Source organism: Rhizoctonia solani, chromosome 8, assembly GCF_016906535.1.
Source record: "Rhizoctonia solani chromosome 8, complete sequence".
Lineage (NCBI taxonomy): Eukaryota > Fungi > Basidiomycota > Agaricomycetes > Cantharellales > Ceratobasidiaceae > Rhizoctonia > Rhizoctonia solani.
The window spans coordinates 625,528-642,348 of NC_057377.1; the positions used below are offsets into that span (position 1 = coordinate 625,528).

A 16,821-nucleotide genomic window follows, 5' to 3' on the forward strand; every position below is an offset into this window, starting at 1 on the left:
TTCAAATAAATGCCCACTTCTCTACATTGATTTAATAGCGCAGAACTTCCCGACAGCCCCCATTAAAACATTGATAGACTCCAGAGCAACCTCAAATTTCATCTCACCCTCCATTGTTGAAAAACATAAAATCCCAAAAACCCAACTCAAAAACCCGCAAGTTGTGAGAATGTTAGACGGTACTATTTCACAAACTGGTTGCATTTGGCACCAGGTCACCCTCACGGTCTTGGCCAATGGCCATATCCACCCAATTTCATTCCTTGTTTGCCCTATTGGCAACACCCCAGCAATCCTTGGCATGACTCGGTTAACGGCAGAAGCCCCACTCATTGACTGGCAACAAGGCCTGATAACCTTCCCCAAACAAGTGCAAATAGCGTCAGAAGAAGAAGCGGACCCCAACCCTTTGGCACAACTCCTGGAACAATACCATGAATTTGCTAAGGTCTTTGGCAAAGAAGAATTTAAGGTCCTCCCTCCACACAGGGAGTATGATATATCTATAGATCTTATTCCAGATGCCAAACTATCCCCAGGTCCCCTTTATGGCATGACTGATGCGGAATCCAAGGCGCTCAAGCAACACATTGACAAAGAACTAGCGACGGGCAAGATCCGCCCCAGCACTTCTTCTACTGGTGCCCCAGTCATGTTTGTAAAAAAGGCAGATGGATCCCTTAGGCTGGTTGTAGACTACCAAAAACTCAATGACGTCACGCACAAGAACGTGTATCTGCTCCCAAGACAAGATGACCTTATGGCAAAGTTAAGACATGCCAAATTATTCACAAAGCTTGACCTACGCTGGGGTTACAACAACGTCAGAATCAAGGAAGGAGATGAATGGAAGACGGTGTTTAGAACTAAATACGGACTATTTGAATACTTAGTTATGCCCTTTGGCCTCACCAATGCTCCAGCCACCTTCCAACACTTCATGAATGACTTATTTAGGGATCTCATTGACGTAACTGTGGTCATCTACTTGGACAATATCCTGATCTTCTTGGAGAACCCAGAAGAACACCCCAGCCACGTCCGGGAAGTCTTGTTGAGGTTAATGAAGAACCAGTTATTCTGTAAACTCTCCAAGTGTCACTTTCACGTCACCACAGTGGATTACTTGGGGATTGTCATAACTCCTGCCGGTTTCTCCATGGATCAGAGAAAGATTGAGGCAGTCACGTCATGGCCACAGCCCAAGACAATTAAACAGGTTCAGGCTTTCCTAGGATTTGCTAATTATCTACGCCGGTTCATCCCCAACTTTAGCTCTGTTGCGCGCCCTCTGCACAATCTCACCAAAAAGGAAACCCCCTGGTCATGGGGTAACCTAGAGGAAGCAGCGTTCCAGGAACTGAAGCGTCTTGTCACCCAGTCACCCGTCCTTGTCCACTCCAACCCGGATTTACCCTACTACCTAGAAACAGACGCATCAGGGGTAGCCATGGGAGCCATCTTAAGTCAACAAGGGGAGGATAACCGGCTCCATCCAATTGCATATATGTCTAAATCCTTCTCCGGTGCTGAGGCCAATTATGACACCCACAACAAGGAACTCTTGGCCATCATTAAAGCCTTGGAGGAATGGCATATCTTCCTAGAAGCAACGGATAAACCCATACAGGTATTCACAGACCATTGAAACCTGGAATACTGGATGCAAGCCAGAACATTCAACCGCAGGCATGCCCAATGGCGCGTACTCCTGAGCAACTTCAACTTTGAAATCCACTATTGCCCAGGAAAGCAATCAGGAAAACCAGACGCGCTATCCAGAAGGTCAGACTACGTAGACATGCCCCCAGAGCCAGAGGTCATGTTACCAGCAGAAGTCTTTGCCAATACCTCAGGAGAAGAAGTTGAAATTGTCACAGAAATCCGCTCCAAACTCAGAGAAGACCCATCCCTGGAGCCCATCATCCAGTTCCTCACAGAAGACGCAGACAATGCACCTCCCTCCATTAGGAAAGCTTACAGAGACTACAATTGGGAGGAGGACCTGCTATGGTACCGTGGGAAACTAGTCGTCCCAGACTCGGAGACCCTGAAAGAACAACTTCTGAAGGAATTCCATGACTCTCCACTAGCGGGCCACCCGGGCCAACAGAGAACCCTTGAACTTCTAAGTTGTAACTACTGGTGGCCAGGCATGAAATCATCCGCCAAAGAATGGGTAGAATGTTGTCCCACATGCCAGGCTAACCGCCAAGCCCACGCCCTGGCCATTGCCCTCAAACCACTGGAAGTTCCGCCCTACCCGTTCCACACCATTTCCTACAACTTTATCACAGGATTCCCAAAGTCAAACGGTCACGATGCAATCTTGGTAGTCATTGATTCCTTTTCAAAATTCGGGCACTTTATCCCAACTACCAAGAAAGTTACATCTAAAGGTTTAGCGGAATTATTCATCTTGCATGTGTGGAAACTCCATGGGTTGCCAATCAAGACAATATCAGACAGGGGGACTACGTTCACAGGAAAGTTCCTAAGGGCACTCTACCAATGCCTTGGAATAAAACCATCCTTCTCATCAGCCTACCACCCGGAGTCAGACAGACAGACAGAGAGGGTGAATCAGTTCATTGAGTTCTACCTGAGGTTGTACGTTGCGGCAGACCACTTGGACTGGGCCTCCTGGCTACCATTAGCGGAATACGCCTACAACAACGCAAAACACTCCGCCACTGGGAAAACCCCCTTTGAGTTGGTATACGGACGAAGCCCTGTCATGAATCCATCCAACATCCCAGCAAACGTGCCAGAAGCCGACCATGTGGCAGATACCCTTGCACAAGAATGGAAAGAAGCAGAGGCAGCTCTAAGAATGAGTAAGGAAAAAATGGCTGGAAACAAAGGGACAATACCGGAATACTCAATGGGTGACAAAGTCTGGTTAGATGGGAAAAATGTGGAGCTTAGAACAAATTCCAACAAACTAGACCCCAGGAGACTAGGACCATTTGAGATCACGGAAAAAATCTCCAGTCATGCGTACCGCCTGAAGCTCCCAGAAACCCTGAAAATCCACAACGTATTCTACGTAGGATTGCTGTCCAAGGCGCATGAATCCCCGAGCTAACCATTCCCTGAAAGACCCCCTCCTGAAACAATAGAAGGGGAAGAGGAGTACAAAGTTGAACAGATCATCAACTCTAAACGCCAACAAGGGAAATGGTTCTACTTGATCAAATGGAAGGGGTACGGACCGGAAGATAACTCATGGGAGCCAGAAGAACTGTTGGAACACAGCCAAGAAGAGATCAAGCAATTCAACCAAGCTAGACTCAGAAAGGCTTGTGACGCCGCCAAGAGCCTTTAAGGGGGGGCAATGTTACAACCTCCTAACTTATACCATTAGAATCGCACGATTTTTCTATTATTTTTAGTATTTTTTACGGACTTGATATCTTTTGTTTTTCGATCACGTGATCTCGGCGCTTATTTATGCCGAGATGCCGCGCCGAGATGCCGTGCCAAGAGCGCTTAGGAGAAATCCACGCTTCTGCGTAGTCTGCAGCATGCTTCTCTTTTCACATGTAGGCTTCTATTCACACACACACAGACCACATGTAGTTAGTAGAATTGTCTATATATACAGCAGGAAAATTGCTTGGAGACACCAAGTCGATTTTACCTCGTCTCATACTCATTGAGGAGGATACCCAGCCAGCTAAGTAGCCGGCCCCCTTAGTCACCAGTAGCGTCCCCTCTACCTTACTCACCACACCTCCCAGGCCTAAGGCCCCCTCGCAGTAGCATAGTAGTAGTAGGCCACCTTAAGCGGTATTAGTATAGCCTAGTTAGATAGTTAGATCACCTCTGTCAGTAGTAGTATGGCCGTAAGCGCCCGCCCACTAGCAAGTACCCAACCTTATAGTTGGCGTACAACATCCTTGAACCCCCCAGAGGAGGTGGATGACCTGTTCCAGGGATGCTTCCCCAACGCCATACTCATTGTGGACAGCAGGGGCTGCCAGTAGTTTGGGTTCCATGTCTCCTGGATGGACTTGGGTTTGGCTTTGAGAGGGAGGCCGGGAGCAGGTAGCCATGGAATGTGTTGGGTAGGACCTGCCAGCATGGGAAGAGGCCCTAGAGGACAAGCAGGTGGGAGTGCAAGAGGTGATGATGGGCAAGTGGGAGTGATGGGGGCTACAATAGCCAGGTAGTGCCTATATCAGGAATTATGAGTGCTTTATTACTTGATTGCTAAGACCTTGTGTCAAACAACCTAGCGTTGAACAGTAGGAATTGCTAATCACAGCCGTGGGTGGGTGTGATGTAGAATCCAGTCTCTGCAAGTGGGTGTATTGGCTGTCTAGGTCTGCTAGTAAAGGGTGCAGCAACCAGGGTATGTGGGCAATAAGGACTGTCTGCCTTATAGCAATTTGGTACTAGGAGGGGACAATGCTGGTTTGATTATTGACAGCAAAAGGCAATCCCAATCTCCAGTATTTCCCTTGTGCTAGTACAGGAGTCTGTCTTGTTGTTGAGCTAAGTATGGGTGGTGCTGGTAGGCACAGTTTGCAACCAACTTAAGGTTGATTACCTAGTGTCCTAGACGTCTGTAAGGATGTCAAGGGCGCAGGCGCTTATGGCCATGTGGAGTACAAGTAAAAACTGCTTAAGGCAGTGTGGTTTACCCTACAACATCTGACTACTAACTAACAATGACCAACACCATATGGGCAATGGCAAGCTACATAAGTACAGTGGAGAGGACACTTAAGGCATTATACTACTTAGTGATCTGGCTGTAAGGCCTTGTACAGTGATAGGAGTGCAACAAGAGGTAATTGACCTGGGTGTTACCATGGTTGGTTGGCCTCCTTATATATTCTACAAGAGGGCTAATTACAAATACATAATGTCCAATACCTAATCCAATAAGAACCCTGCTCTGCAGTTGGCCTTACTCATGCATACGTGTCACTGACATGTCATAGTGATGTCATCAGGTGGAGGTGGCTATGTATGATAATGTAAGTGCAGATGGGGATGTGGCTTGGCACTTAGCATATGATATAAGCGCCAAAGTCATGTGATTGAAAATGTTGTCTGTTTAACTTTGTTTAAAATCAAGAAATTAGGGATAAATTCCCTTGGTATAAGTGTGTCTACAACAACCTCTTGTTGCATCCCCGCTTGTACACAGGGCCTTACAGCCCAGGTTTCACTAAGTTGCAACAGTATATACATAGTCACTGTCATAGACACAATCAATACCAGGGGATTTATTCCCATTTTCTCGAATTTAAACAAAGACAAACGGACAACCTTTTCAAACACGTGACTTTGGTGCTTATAACATACGCTAAAGCGCCAAGCCACGTCCCCTTCCGCGCTTACCTCAGCACACATAGCCACCTCCACCTGATGACATCACTATGACACGTCAGTGACACATATGCATGAGTAAGGACAACTGCAGATTGGGGTTCTTATTTGATACAGTATTTCATATGGTACATTTGTAATTAGCTAGCCTGTAGAATATATAAGGAGGCCAATCAACCATGGTAACACCCAGGTCAATTACCTCTTGTTGCATCTCCCAACTGTACGAGGGCCTTACTGCCCAGTAACTACTTAGATACACGCCCTAAGCGTTGGACTCACTGTACTCACATAGCTTGCCACCGCCTTATAGCGTGTGGGCATTGTAGTTACGTAGCTTGTTGTTGTAGGTAGTTCCCTTGCTGCCTTAAGCGGTTTTCCTTACTCAGTCTATACAGCCACAAGCGCCTGCTGCCTTGACGCCCCTTAAGGACGTCTAGGACACTAGGTAATCAACCTTAAGTTGGTTGCAAACCGTGCCCACCAAGCACACCCCACTCAGCCTTGACAAACAAGAAGGTCCCCTGTACTAGCACAAGGGAAATCACCTGATTGGGCTTGCCTTTTGCTATTAATAATCAAACTAGCGTTGGCCCCAGGTAGTACCAAATTGCTATAAGGCAGACGGATTCTAATTGTCCACGTACCACCGGTCACTGCACCCTTTGTCAGCGGAGCTAATCAGCAGATCCACCCGCTTGCAGAAAACCCGTTCCACATCACGCCCGTACACGGCAGTTGATTGGTCAATAGGGACTGTCCAACGCTAGGCAGTTGACGCAAGCTCTTAGCGCCAGCACAATAAAAGCGCCCCATAAGTCCTGATACAGGCACCCTTGGCTACACAGCCCCCATCTCCCCCATCTTGCCCACCATTACCTCCCGTACCCCCTCTTGCGCTTCCTCCTGCGCCTCCCAGCGCACTGCTTCTCACCAAGGCCGCTCATACCCCCATGAGATGGCAACCTGTTCCTGGAGTTCCGCTTGTCCCCAATCCCCTCTCAATCAAGGAGAGTTGGGACCCACTCTTCCGGCAACCGCTGTTGAGTCAACAAGCCTTGAACCAGAGGTCTACAGGGAAGTCTCCCTCAGCCAAGCAATCTCCCTTATCCTGGGATTGCAAAACCAAGTCCCCCGGCTTGAGCAAGAACTTGAAGAAACCAAAGAAGCAACAAAGGAAGCCCAAGACTGGATGGGAGCAGTCAATCAAGCCCTCACTTGCATTGAGGCTAGGGGTGGAGCCCCACACACACCAGAAGACCGGAAACCTCCGGCAGTTGAGGCCACACCCAGGCCCTTACCAAAAACCAACCCTCTTCCAGCGCCTAGCACTCCCCTTGTTGCCTGGGCCAACCCCACTAAAGCCCCCCCTGCCTTTGCTCAGCCAACCCCAGTCTGGGCCCCCCCAAGAGGCTATACTCCCCCTCTGCCTTTGCCTATCCAACTCCGCTCCCCCCAAGTCCCACAACCAGTGGCCCCTGTAGCCGCTTATCAAGCCCCGGTCAAGGTGGACCACCCTGACGCCTATACGGGGAAGATAGGGAACAAAGCCCGCCAATGGCTCACGCAGATGTTGGCATGGGTACGTCTAAATCAACGGATGTTCCCCACGGATCAGGAGGTCCTGTTGTTCCTCCTAATGAACATGAAGGACATAGCAGGAGCCTGGGCTCACCCCCACCTCAATCAACTTGGGTCCCACAGGGCCCTTATCCAAACAGTTGACAAGTTCAGGACAGAGTTCCTTGCTGCATTTGGGAACCCCAATGCCATGCAAGCCGCCAAGCGGCAAATTACACAACTTACTCAGACAGGGACCTGCGCTGAGTACTTCACAAAGTTTAGGACCATTGCCATGGACCTAGACTGGAACAACGCCGCCCTTTGTGGGCAATTTGCACGAGGCCTCCACTGGGAGGTCAGCCGCCTCATTGCTACCCAAGAGCGGCGCCCCACAACCCTCCTTGAGCTGCAGAACGCAGCTCTGGTCATTGATAACGCCCTCCAAGAGGAGTGCGCCAGCCACCCAAGGGGTAATAAGCCTGGCACCTCCACCACTACCCCCAACAGGGGGGCAAGTACCAGCCAACAGGCCACAAGACCAGGGCGCCTCTCCAGCAACCCCAACTTTGTTCCCAAGGAGGAACAAAACCGCCGCAGGGCTGAAGGCCTATGCATCAAGTGCGGCAAATTGGGCCACAAATTTGCGGAATGCCGCACTGGCTGGAAAGCCACGCCTAAGGAAGAAGGCGTCAAGAAGGAAGCCGCCAAGATTGGCGAAGAGTCTGGACCCAAATTGGGAAAAGACTAAGGGGACATGCTGCCGCGCGCAAGGACCCCAAGGACTCTGGCTTGTGTATCAAAATTTGTAATATATCTAGTAGTAAAATATCACCACTCTTCACCATTTTGATCACACCAGAGAAAAAAGCAGAATCACTAGAAGTCCTGATAGACTCAGGCGCCACCTCATCTTTCCTACACCCCCGTACCGCAGAAGCACTCCGCCTCCCCCTCATAGATCTCTCTTCACCCCGCACCGTCACTATGCTCAATGGGTTGAGCCCCCAGGCTGGCAAAATCTGGAAGAAGGCTAACCTGACCTTCTCCTTTGATGGCAAACGTATGACTGAGACCTTCTTGATTTGCAACACAGGGTCCCACGCTGCTGTTGTAGACACAATTGATACCAGGGAATTTATTCCCATTTTCTCGAATTTAAACAAAGGCTAATGGACAACATTTTCAATCACGTGACTTCGGCGCTTATATCATACGCTAAGCGCCAAGCCACGTCCCCATCCGCGCTTACCTCAGCATACGTAGCCACCTCCACCTGATGACATCACTATGACATGTCAGTGACACGTATGCATGAGGCCAACTGCGGATTGGGGTTCTTATTGGTTATGGTATTGCATATATTGTATTTGTAATTAGTTCACCCTTGTAATATATAAGGAGGCCAACCGACCATGGTAACACCCAGGTCAATTACCTCTTGTTGCATCCCCACTTGTACAAGGCCTTACAGCCAGATCACTAAGTAGCACTACAACGCCTTAAGCGTTGACTCCACTGTACATACGTAGCTTGCCATTGCCCATACAGCCTTGGTCATTGTAGTTAGTAGTTAGACGTTGTAGGGTAGACCTTGCCGCCTTAAGCGGTACTTACTGTATATCCACACGGCCACAAGCGCCCGCGCCCTTGACGTCCTTACAGACGTCTAGGACACTAGGTAATCGACCTTTAGTTGGTTGCAAACCGTGCCCACCAGCACACACACTTAGCTCAACAACAAGAAGGACTCCTGTACTAGCACAAGGGAAATACCGGAGATCAGGATTGCCTTTTGCTGTCAATAATCAAACCAGTGTCGTCCCCTCCTAGTACCGAATTGCTATAAGGCAGACAGTCCCTATCGCCCGCATACCCCTGGTTGCCGCACCCTTTACCAGCGGACCTAGACAGCCAATACACCCGCTTGCAGAGACTGGGTTCTACATCACGCCTGACCACGGCTGTGATTAGTAACTCCTACTGTTCAATGCTAGGTTGTTTGACGCAAGGTCTTAGCAATTGAGTAATAAAGCGCTCATAAGTCCTGATATAGGCATACCCCCATACACTGTCACCATAACCTCCCGCACTCCCCCTTGATCTTCTTCTCAAACAGCTGCCCACGCTGGATGCTCCTTCCCAACACATACAATGGCAACCCGTTCCCGGCCGCCCTCTCAAGCCTGTTCCCCTGTCGATCAAGGACAGTTGGAACCCCTATTTCCGCCAGCCTCCCCTGAGCTTGGCAAAGTCAGTCTCAAGCGGGTCATCCGCCTACTCTGGGGACTTCAGTCCCAAGTTGACCGCATCAAGCGGACCCTCTTGGAACAAGTTGAAATTAGCCAAGAGGTTTGCACCAACGTCAAAAACATCTCCCAAGCGGTTGATGTTGTCAAGGATGGGCTTGCCCAGCTCCAGCTTCCCTGGGGCCCCCACACCCCAGAAGACCAAAAACCCCCTGCGGTCGAGGAAACTCCCAGGGCCGCGCCCAAAGCCAAGCCTATTGGCAAGGCTCAACCATTCCTTGGGGCCCCAGCCCCCATCATCTCCACAGGGGCCCCCAGGCACGACCCCCTCTCCTTATTCAATCCATACCCTTCCTCCTCCTTCCCTTTGGGACCGGCTCCAGCCCCCCAAGGACCTCCACCAGCACCTATTGTTACCCCGGTGCAGCCTCCAGCTCCCTCCACTGTAAAGGTGGACCATCCAGATGCCTTCAAAGGCAAGATTGGCTTGGAGGCCAAACAATGGTTAACACGCATGTTAGCCTGGGTACGCCTGAATCAAAGGCAATTCCCCTTGGACCTGGAGGTCCTAAGTTTCCTCCTCATGAACATGACAGAGGCCGGCGGAGCTTGGGCTCACCCCCATTTGGACCAACTAGGGTCCTACCGCGCACTCATCCAAACTGTGGATGAATTCAAAGTCAAGTTCCTGGCCGCTTTTGGCGACCCAGATGCAACCAGAGCAGCGGAGCGGAAGATTACTTCCCTCACCCAGACCGGCACTTGTGCCGAATACATTACCAAGTTCCGCACGCTGCAAATGGAGCTTGATTGGAATGACGCCGCGCTTTGCGGCCAGTTTGCGCGTGGACTTCACTGGGAGGTCCAAAGACAAATTGCCATGAGGGAGAGGCAACCCAGAACCCTGAGGGAGCTGCAAGACGCTGCCCTCGTCATTGACAACGCCCTCCGGGAGGAGCATGCTAGCCACCCGCAACAGGGGAATAAGTCTAGCAAGACCACCACAACCCCCAACCGGGGGGCAAGTACCGGCCAACAGGCCACCAAAACCGGTCCCCTCTCCTCCAATCCCAACTACGTCTTGGAGGAAGAACGCAACCGCCACTGCGCAGAAGGTCTTTGCGTAAAGTGCGGAAGGGCTGGACACAAGTTTGCCAAGTGCCGGACCGGATGGAAGGCTACCCCAAAGGAGGATAAGGGGAAGGCCAAGGAAACCGCCAAAATTGGCAAGGACTCTGAGTACCAATTGGGAAAAGAGTAAGGGTCTCTGCTGCCGCGCGCAAGAACCCTACAGACATTAGTAGCAGTTGTATAGAGATTTGTCATGTATCTACAGCATCAAAATTATCACCCCTCTTCACAATCCCTATACAACCAAAGCAAGCGGAATCTATAGAAGTCCTGATTGACTCAGGCGCAACTTCCTCATTCATGCACCCCCAAACCGCGGAATCACTCCGCTTACCACTCATTGACCTCCCCTCTCCTTGCACCGTAACTACGCTTGATGGGTTGAGCCCCCAGGCTGGAAAAATCTGGAAGAAGGCCTCCCTAACCTTCTCCCTTGATGGTAAACAAATGACCAAGACCTTCCTAATCTGTAACACAGGGTCTCACGCTGCCATCTTGGGATTGAAATGGCTAGACGCGCACAACCCAGAAATTGATTGGAATATGCAAACCCTCACCTTTCCCCACGCCGCACCAGAACACGTGGCCATTGCCAAGGAGGAAGAAGCAGACAAGAACCCGCTTGAAGGAGTACCCTCCAAATACCACCAATATGCCAAGGTATTTGGAGAAGAAGAATTCAACAAGCTTCCACCCCACAGACACTACAACATTGGGATAGAACTTACAGAGGAAGGCCCTCTCAGCTCCCCCCTTTACAGTATGACAGATGCCGAGTCTGCCACACTCAAGGACTGGCTCAGGGACAAGCTGAAAGCTGGGAAAATTTGTCCAAGCAAATCCTCCATCAGTTCCCCCGTAATGTTTGTCCCCAAGAAGGATGGTTCCTGCTGTTTGGTTGTTGACTATTGCCGCCTTAATAACCGGACTAAGAAAAATGTCTATCCGCTACCTTGTCCAGATGACCTCATGGCCCAGCTCCGTGGCGCCAAGGTCTTCACCAAATTAGATCTGAGATGGGGTTACAACAATGTCCGGGTCAAAGAAGGCAACAAGTGGAAAACCGCCTTCTGCACTAAGTACAGCCTGTACGAATCCCTGGTCATGACCTTTGGTTTAACCAACGCCCCGGCTGCCTTTCAGCATTTCATGAACAAACTATTCAAGGATTTGCTTGACGTCTGCGTTATCATATACCTTGATGACATCCTCATTTACTCCAAGACAGACGCCAACCATACTCAACACGTTCACAAGGTCCTGAAAAGGCTAATGGATAACCAATTGTTTTGCAAGGCATCAAAGTGCACGTTTCACGTCACATTGGTGGAGTATCTTGGCATAATTGTCTTGGACAAAGGGTTCAGCCTGGATAAACTCAAGATCCAGGCAGTTCAAGAATGGCCCACGCCCACCAAGGTTAAAGAAGTACAATCCTTCCTTGGGTTTGCCAACTTCCTGCGTTGATTTGTTGCCAACTTTAGTCACATGGCCAGACCACTGCACAATCTGGTCAAGAAGGATACAGTCTGGAAATGGGAGACCAAAGAACAGGAAGCCTTCCAGGGACTTAAGGACGCCATCACCAACGCACCAGTCCTTTGCCATGCCGACCCGTCCAAACCTTACTTCCTGGAAACGGATGCCTCCGGCGCAGCCCTGGGCTCCATACTCAGTCAACGTCAGGAAGACGGTCGCCTTCACCCACTAGGTTTTCTGTTGGAATCCTTCAAGGCCGCCAAGCAGAATTACAATACACACAATAAGGAGCTTCTAGCAATCATCCGCTCCTTTGAGTACTGGCGCATCTTCCTGGAAGGGACCCTCCACCCTATCACCGTGTTTACTGATCATTGCAACCTAGAGTACTGGAAAGAATCCCGCACCTTCAACCGTTGTCACGCACGTTGGCACCTACTACTTGCCGGTGTTGTAGACACAATCAATACCAGGGAATTTATTCCCAATTTCTCGAATTTAAATGAAGGCAATTGGAGAACATTTTCAGTCACGTGACATCGGCGCTTATATCATACGCTAAGCGCCGAGCCACGTCCCCCTCCGCGCTTACCTCAGCACACGTAGCCACCTCCACCTGATGACATCAGTGACACGTATGCATGAGTAAGGCCGACTGCGGAGCAGGGTTCTTATTTGATACGGTATTGCATATAATGTATTTGTAAAATAGCTTGTCTGTAGAATATATAAGGAGGCCAACCAACCATGGTAACACCCAGGTTGATTACCTCTTGTTGCATCTCTCAACTGTACGAGGCCTTAGGCCAGTAACTACTAAGTCCCCCTCCTGTACTTGTTGCCTTAAGCAACTTCCTCATCGTAGATACATAGCTTGCCATCGCCATTAGGGCTTTGGTCATTGTACTTAGGTAGTTAGTTGTCGTAGGTAGCCTCCTCACCGCCCTAAGCGGTTCCCACTTAGTTCCATACAGCCACAAGCGCCCGCTACCTAGACGACCCATAAGGACGTCTAGGACACTAGGTAATTGACCTGACGTCAGTTGCAAACCGTTCTGCACCCATCCCTACTAAGTCCCAACCCCCGAGAAGGATACCTGTACTAGCACAAGCAAAAACACGTGATTGGACTCCCCTTTCAGCTGGAATAATCAAAGAGCTGTCGGTCCCACGTAGTAGCAAATTGCTATAAGGCAGGCTATCCCTATTGCCCGCATACCACTGGTCACCGCACCATTTGTCAGCGGAGTCAATCAGCAGATCCACCCGCTTGCAGGAAACCCGCTCTACATCACGCCCGCTCACGGCTGTTGATTAGTTGTAGGGACTGTCCAACGCTAGGCGGTTGACGCAGACTCTTAGCGCCAGAACAATAAAGCGCCCCATAAGTCCTGTTACGGGCACCATCTCCCCCACATTGCCCATCATTACTTCCCGCACCCCCTCTTGCGCTTCCTCCCGCGCCTCCCAGCGCACTGCATCCCACCAAGGCCGTTCATACCCCCATGAGATGGCAACCCGCTCCCGGAGCACCGCTCGTCCCGCGTCCCCTCTTGATCAAGGAGAGCTGGGACCCACTCTTCCAGCAACCGCCGCTGAGTCATCAGGCCTTGAACCCAAGGTCTACAGGGAAATCTCCCTTGGACGAGCAATCTCCCTTATCTTGGGATTGCAAAACCAAATCCTCCAACTCGAGCGGGAACTCGAAGAAACCAAGGAGGCAACCAAGGAAGCCCAAGACTGGATGGGCGCAGTCAATCAAGCCCTCACTTGCATTGAGGCTAGGGGTGGAGCCCCACACACACCAGAAGACTGGAGGCCCCTGGCAATTGAGGCCACGCCCAGGCCCTTACCCAAAACCAACACTATTCCAGCGCCTAGCGCACCCCTCATTGCCTGGGCCAACCCCACAAGAGCTCCCCTCCCCTTCACACAACCAACTCCTGTCCGGGCTCCCCCGCAAGTCCATACTCCCCCTCCACCTTCGCCTATCCGCCTCCGTTCCCCCCAATTCCCACAACCAGCAGCCCCTGTAGCCGCTTATTCAATCCCAGTCAAGGTAGACCACCCTGACGCCTACACTGGGAAAATTGGGAACAAAGCCTGCCAATGGCTCACGCAAATGTTGGCATGGGTACGTCTGAACCAACGGATGTTCCCAACCAATCAGGAGGTCCTGTCATTCCTCCTGATGAATATGAAGGACGTAGCAGGAGCCTGGGCTCACCCCCATCTCGACCAACTAGGGTCCCACAGGGCCTTAATTCAATTGGTTGACAACTTCAGGACGGAGTTCTTGGCTGCATTTGGCAACCCGGATGCTACGCAAGCCGCTGAGCGGCAAATCACCCACCTTACTCAGACAGGCACCTGTGCTGAGTACATTACAAAGTTCAGGACCATTGCCATGGACCTGGACTGGAATGACGCCACCCTTTGTGGGCAATTTGCACGTGGCCTCCACTGGGAGGTCAGCCGTCTCATTGCCACTTGAGAACGGCGCCCCACCACCCTCCTTGAGCTACAGAACGTAGCCATGGTCATTGATAACGCCCTCCGCAAGGAGCGTGCCAGCCACCCGCCTAAGGGTAATAAGCCTGGAACCTCTTCCACTAACCCCAATAGGGGGGCGAGTACCGGCCAACCGGCCACCAAACCAGGGCGCTTGTCCAGCAATCCTAACTTTGTCTCCAAGGAGGAGCAAAACCGCCGCAGGGCTGAAGGCCTCTGCATCAAATGCGGTAAGGCGGGCCATAAATTTGCGGAATGCCGCACTGGCTGGAAAGCCACACCCAAGGAGGAAGGTGTCAAGAAGGAAGCCGCCAAGATTGGCAAAGAGTCTGGACCCAAATCGGGAAAAGACTAAGGGTACCTGCTGCCGCGCGCAAGGACCCCAAGGACTCTGGGCTTATTGAAATTTGTAATATATTGAATAGCATCAATAGAATTTCCCCACTCTTCACAATTTCAATTAATCCAGAGAAACAAGCGGACCCACTAGAAGTCCTGATAGATTCAGGCGCTACATCATTGTTCCTTCACCCTCACACCGCAGAACTACTCCGCCTACCCCTAATAGACCTCCCTCAACCCCGTACCGTAACTATGCTTGATGGGTCAAGCCCCCAGGCTGGAAAGATTTGGAAGAAGGCCCACCTAACCTTCCTATTTGATGGTAAACAAATGATGGAAACCTTCCTGATTTGCAACACCGGATCACACGCCGCCATCCTAGGCATCAAATGGTTAGAAGCCCACAACCCTGAAATCGATTGGAACTCCCGTACCCTCTCCTTCCCACATACGCCACCAGAACATGCAACCATTGCTGAGGAGGAGGAAGCTGATCAAAAACCCCTTGAAGGAGTTCCCTCCAAATACCACCAATACGCCAAGGTATTTGGAGAGGAGGAATTCAATAAGCTTCCTCCCCATAGGCATTACGATATTGGGATTGAACTCACAGAGGAAGGACCCCTTAACTCCCCCCTTTACAGTATGACTGATGCCGAGTCCGCCACCCTCAAGGACTGGCTTAAGGATGAACTCAAAGCTGGGAAGATCCGTCCCAGCAAATCACCTATCAGCTCCCCGGTCATGTTTGTCCCAAAAAAGGATGGTTCCTGTCGTCTCGTAGTTGACTATTGTCGCCTCAATAACCGGACAAAAAAGAACGTCTATCCGTTGCCCCGCCCAGATGATCTAATGGCCCAGCTCCGTGGCGCCAAGATCTTTACTAAGCTAGATCTAAGGTGGGGATACAACAATGTCCAGGTAAAAGAAGGCAACAAATGGAAAACTGCCTTCCGTACCAAATATGGTTTATACAAGTCCCTGGTCATGACCTTTGGCCTGACAAATGCACCTGCAGCTTTCCAACACTTCATGAACAAGTTGTTCAAGGATCTACTGGATATATGCGTCATCATCTACCTAGATGACATCTTAATTTACTCAAAGGATGACGCAACTCACACAAAACACGTCCATGAGGTTCTGAAGCGGTTGATGGATAACCAGCTCTTCTGTAAAGCGTCCAAATGCACGTTCCACGTCACCTCTGTGGAATACCTGGGGATCATTGTCTTGGACAAGGGTTTTAGTCTGGATAAGCTCAAGATCCAGGCAGTACAAGAATGGCCAATTCCCACAAAAGTCAAAGAAGTCCAATTGTTCCTAGGTTTTGCCAATTTTCTCCGCCGATTTGTTGCCAACTTCAGCCACATGGCTAGACCATTGCACAATCTGGTAAGAAAGGATACGCCATGGAAGTGGGATACCAGGGAACAGGAAGCCTTCCAGGACCTCAAGGACGCTATCACCAACGCACCAGTACTTTGCCACGCGGATCCTACCAAGCCCTATTTCCTGGAAACAGATGCATCAGGTGCAGCTCTGGGATCAATACTCAGCCAACGGCAAGAAGACGGAAGACTACACCCCTTGGGGTTCCTGTCGGAATTGTTCAAAGGTGCCGAACAGAACTATGACACCCATGACAAGGAACTCCTCGCAATCATCCGGTCATTTGAGTATTGGCGTATATTCCTGGAGGGGACAAAACACCCAATCACGGTTTTCACAGATCATTGCAACCTGGAATACTGGAAGGAGTCCAGAACCTTCAATCGACGGCACGCGCAATGGCATCTACTCCTTGCCGGTTATAACTTCCAGATTGTCTATTGCCCCGGAAAGCAATCAGGGAAGCCAGATGCCCTCTCACGCCGATCAGACCATGCCAATATCCCTCCTGCAGTCCAAACCATGCTCCCAGACCCCGTATTTGCAAACATTGCCCTGGTCACGCCGGAAAAAGAGCTACAACGCCAGATCAAAGCGTCCCTAGATCAAGATGAGTCCCTGGAGGAAATCCTCCAATTCTTACAGAACAATTCCAAAGCACCCCCCTCCATCAAACGCGCATTCAAAGATTACAAGATGGAGGCTGGATTACTATTCTACCAAGGATGAATCGTGGTCCCTGACGTTGGAACATTAAGGACGGACCTACTCCACATCTTCCACGACAGCCCCTTGGCAGGACATCCAGGAAGAC

The 16,821-nt window shown here is 50.5% G+C and overlaps 4 protein-coding genes across 4 annotated transcripts; all 4 read left to right on the plus strand.

The window, feature by feature from the left end:
- Positions 1–169: 169 nt before the first annotated feature.
- On the plus strand, positions 170–1,648 carry RhiXN_09654 (Retrotransposable element Tf2 protein; the record flags this gene model as incomplete). The annotated part of the gene is made up of 1 exon (XM_043329470.1): positions 170–1,648. One exon carries the CDS (start codon positions 170–172, stop codon positions 1,646–1,648), a length of 1,479 nt encoding a protein of 492 aa, XP_043182304.1.
- A 153-nt stretch (positions 1,649–1,801) lies between these two features.
- RhiXN_09655 (Retrotransposable element Tf2 protein) lies at positions 1,802–3,328 on the plus strand (the record flags this gene model as incomplete). Its single annotated transcript, XM_043329471.1, has 2 exons — positions 1,802–3,060; positions 3,103–3,328. The coding sequence occupies 2 exons, from the start codon at positions 1,802–1,804 to the stop codon at positions 3,326–3,328; spliced, it is 1,485 nt and encodes a 494-aa protein (XP_043182305.1).
- A 2,973-nt stretch (positions 3,329–6,301) lies between these two features.
- RhiXN_09656 (Retrotransposable element Tf2 protein) lies at positions 6,302–7,654 on the plus strand (the record flags this gene model as incomplete). Its single annotated transcript, XM_043329472.1, has 1 exon — positions 6,302–7,654. The coding sequence occupies one exon, from the start codon at positions 6,302–6,304 to the stop codon at positions 7,652–7,654; it is 1,353 nt and encodes a 450-aa protein (XP_043182306.1).
- A 1,403-nt stretch (positions 7,655–9,057) lies between these two features.
- Positions 9,058–16,736, plus strand: RhiXN_09657 (Retrotransposable element Tf2 protein; the record flags this gene model as incomplete). The annotated part of the gene is made up of 6 exons (XM_043329473.1): positions 9,058–10,409; positions 10,460–11,728; positions 11,780–12,148; positions 13,104–14,232; positions 14,290–14,600; positions 14,708–16,736. 6 exons carry the CDS (start codon positions 9,058–9,060, stop codon positions 16,734–16,736), a joined length of 6,459 nt encoding a protein of 2,152 aa, XP_043182307.1.
- Between the last annotated feature and the right edge of the window lie 85 nt (positions 16,737–16,821).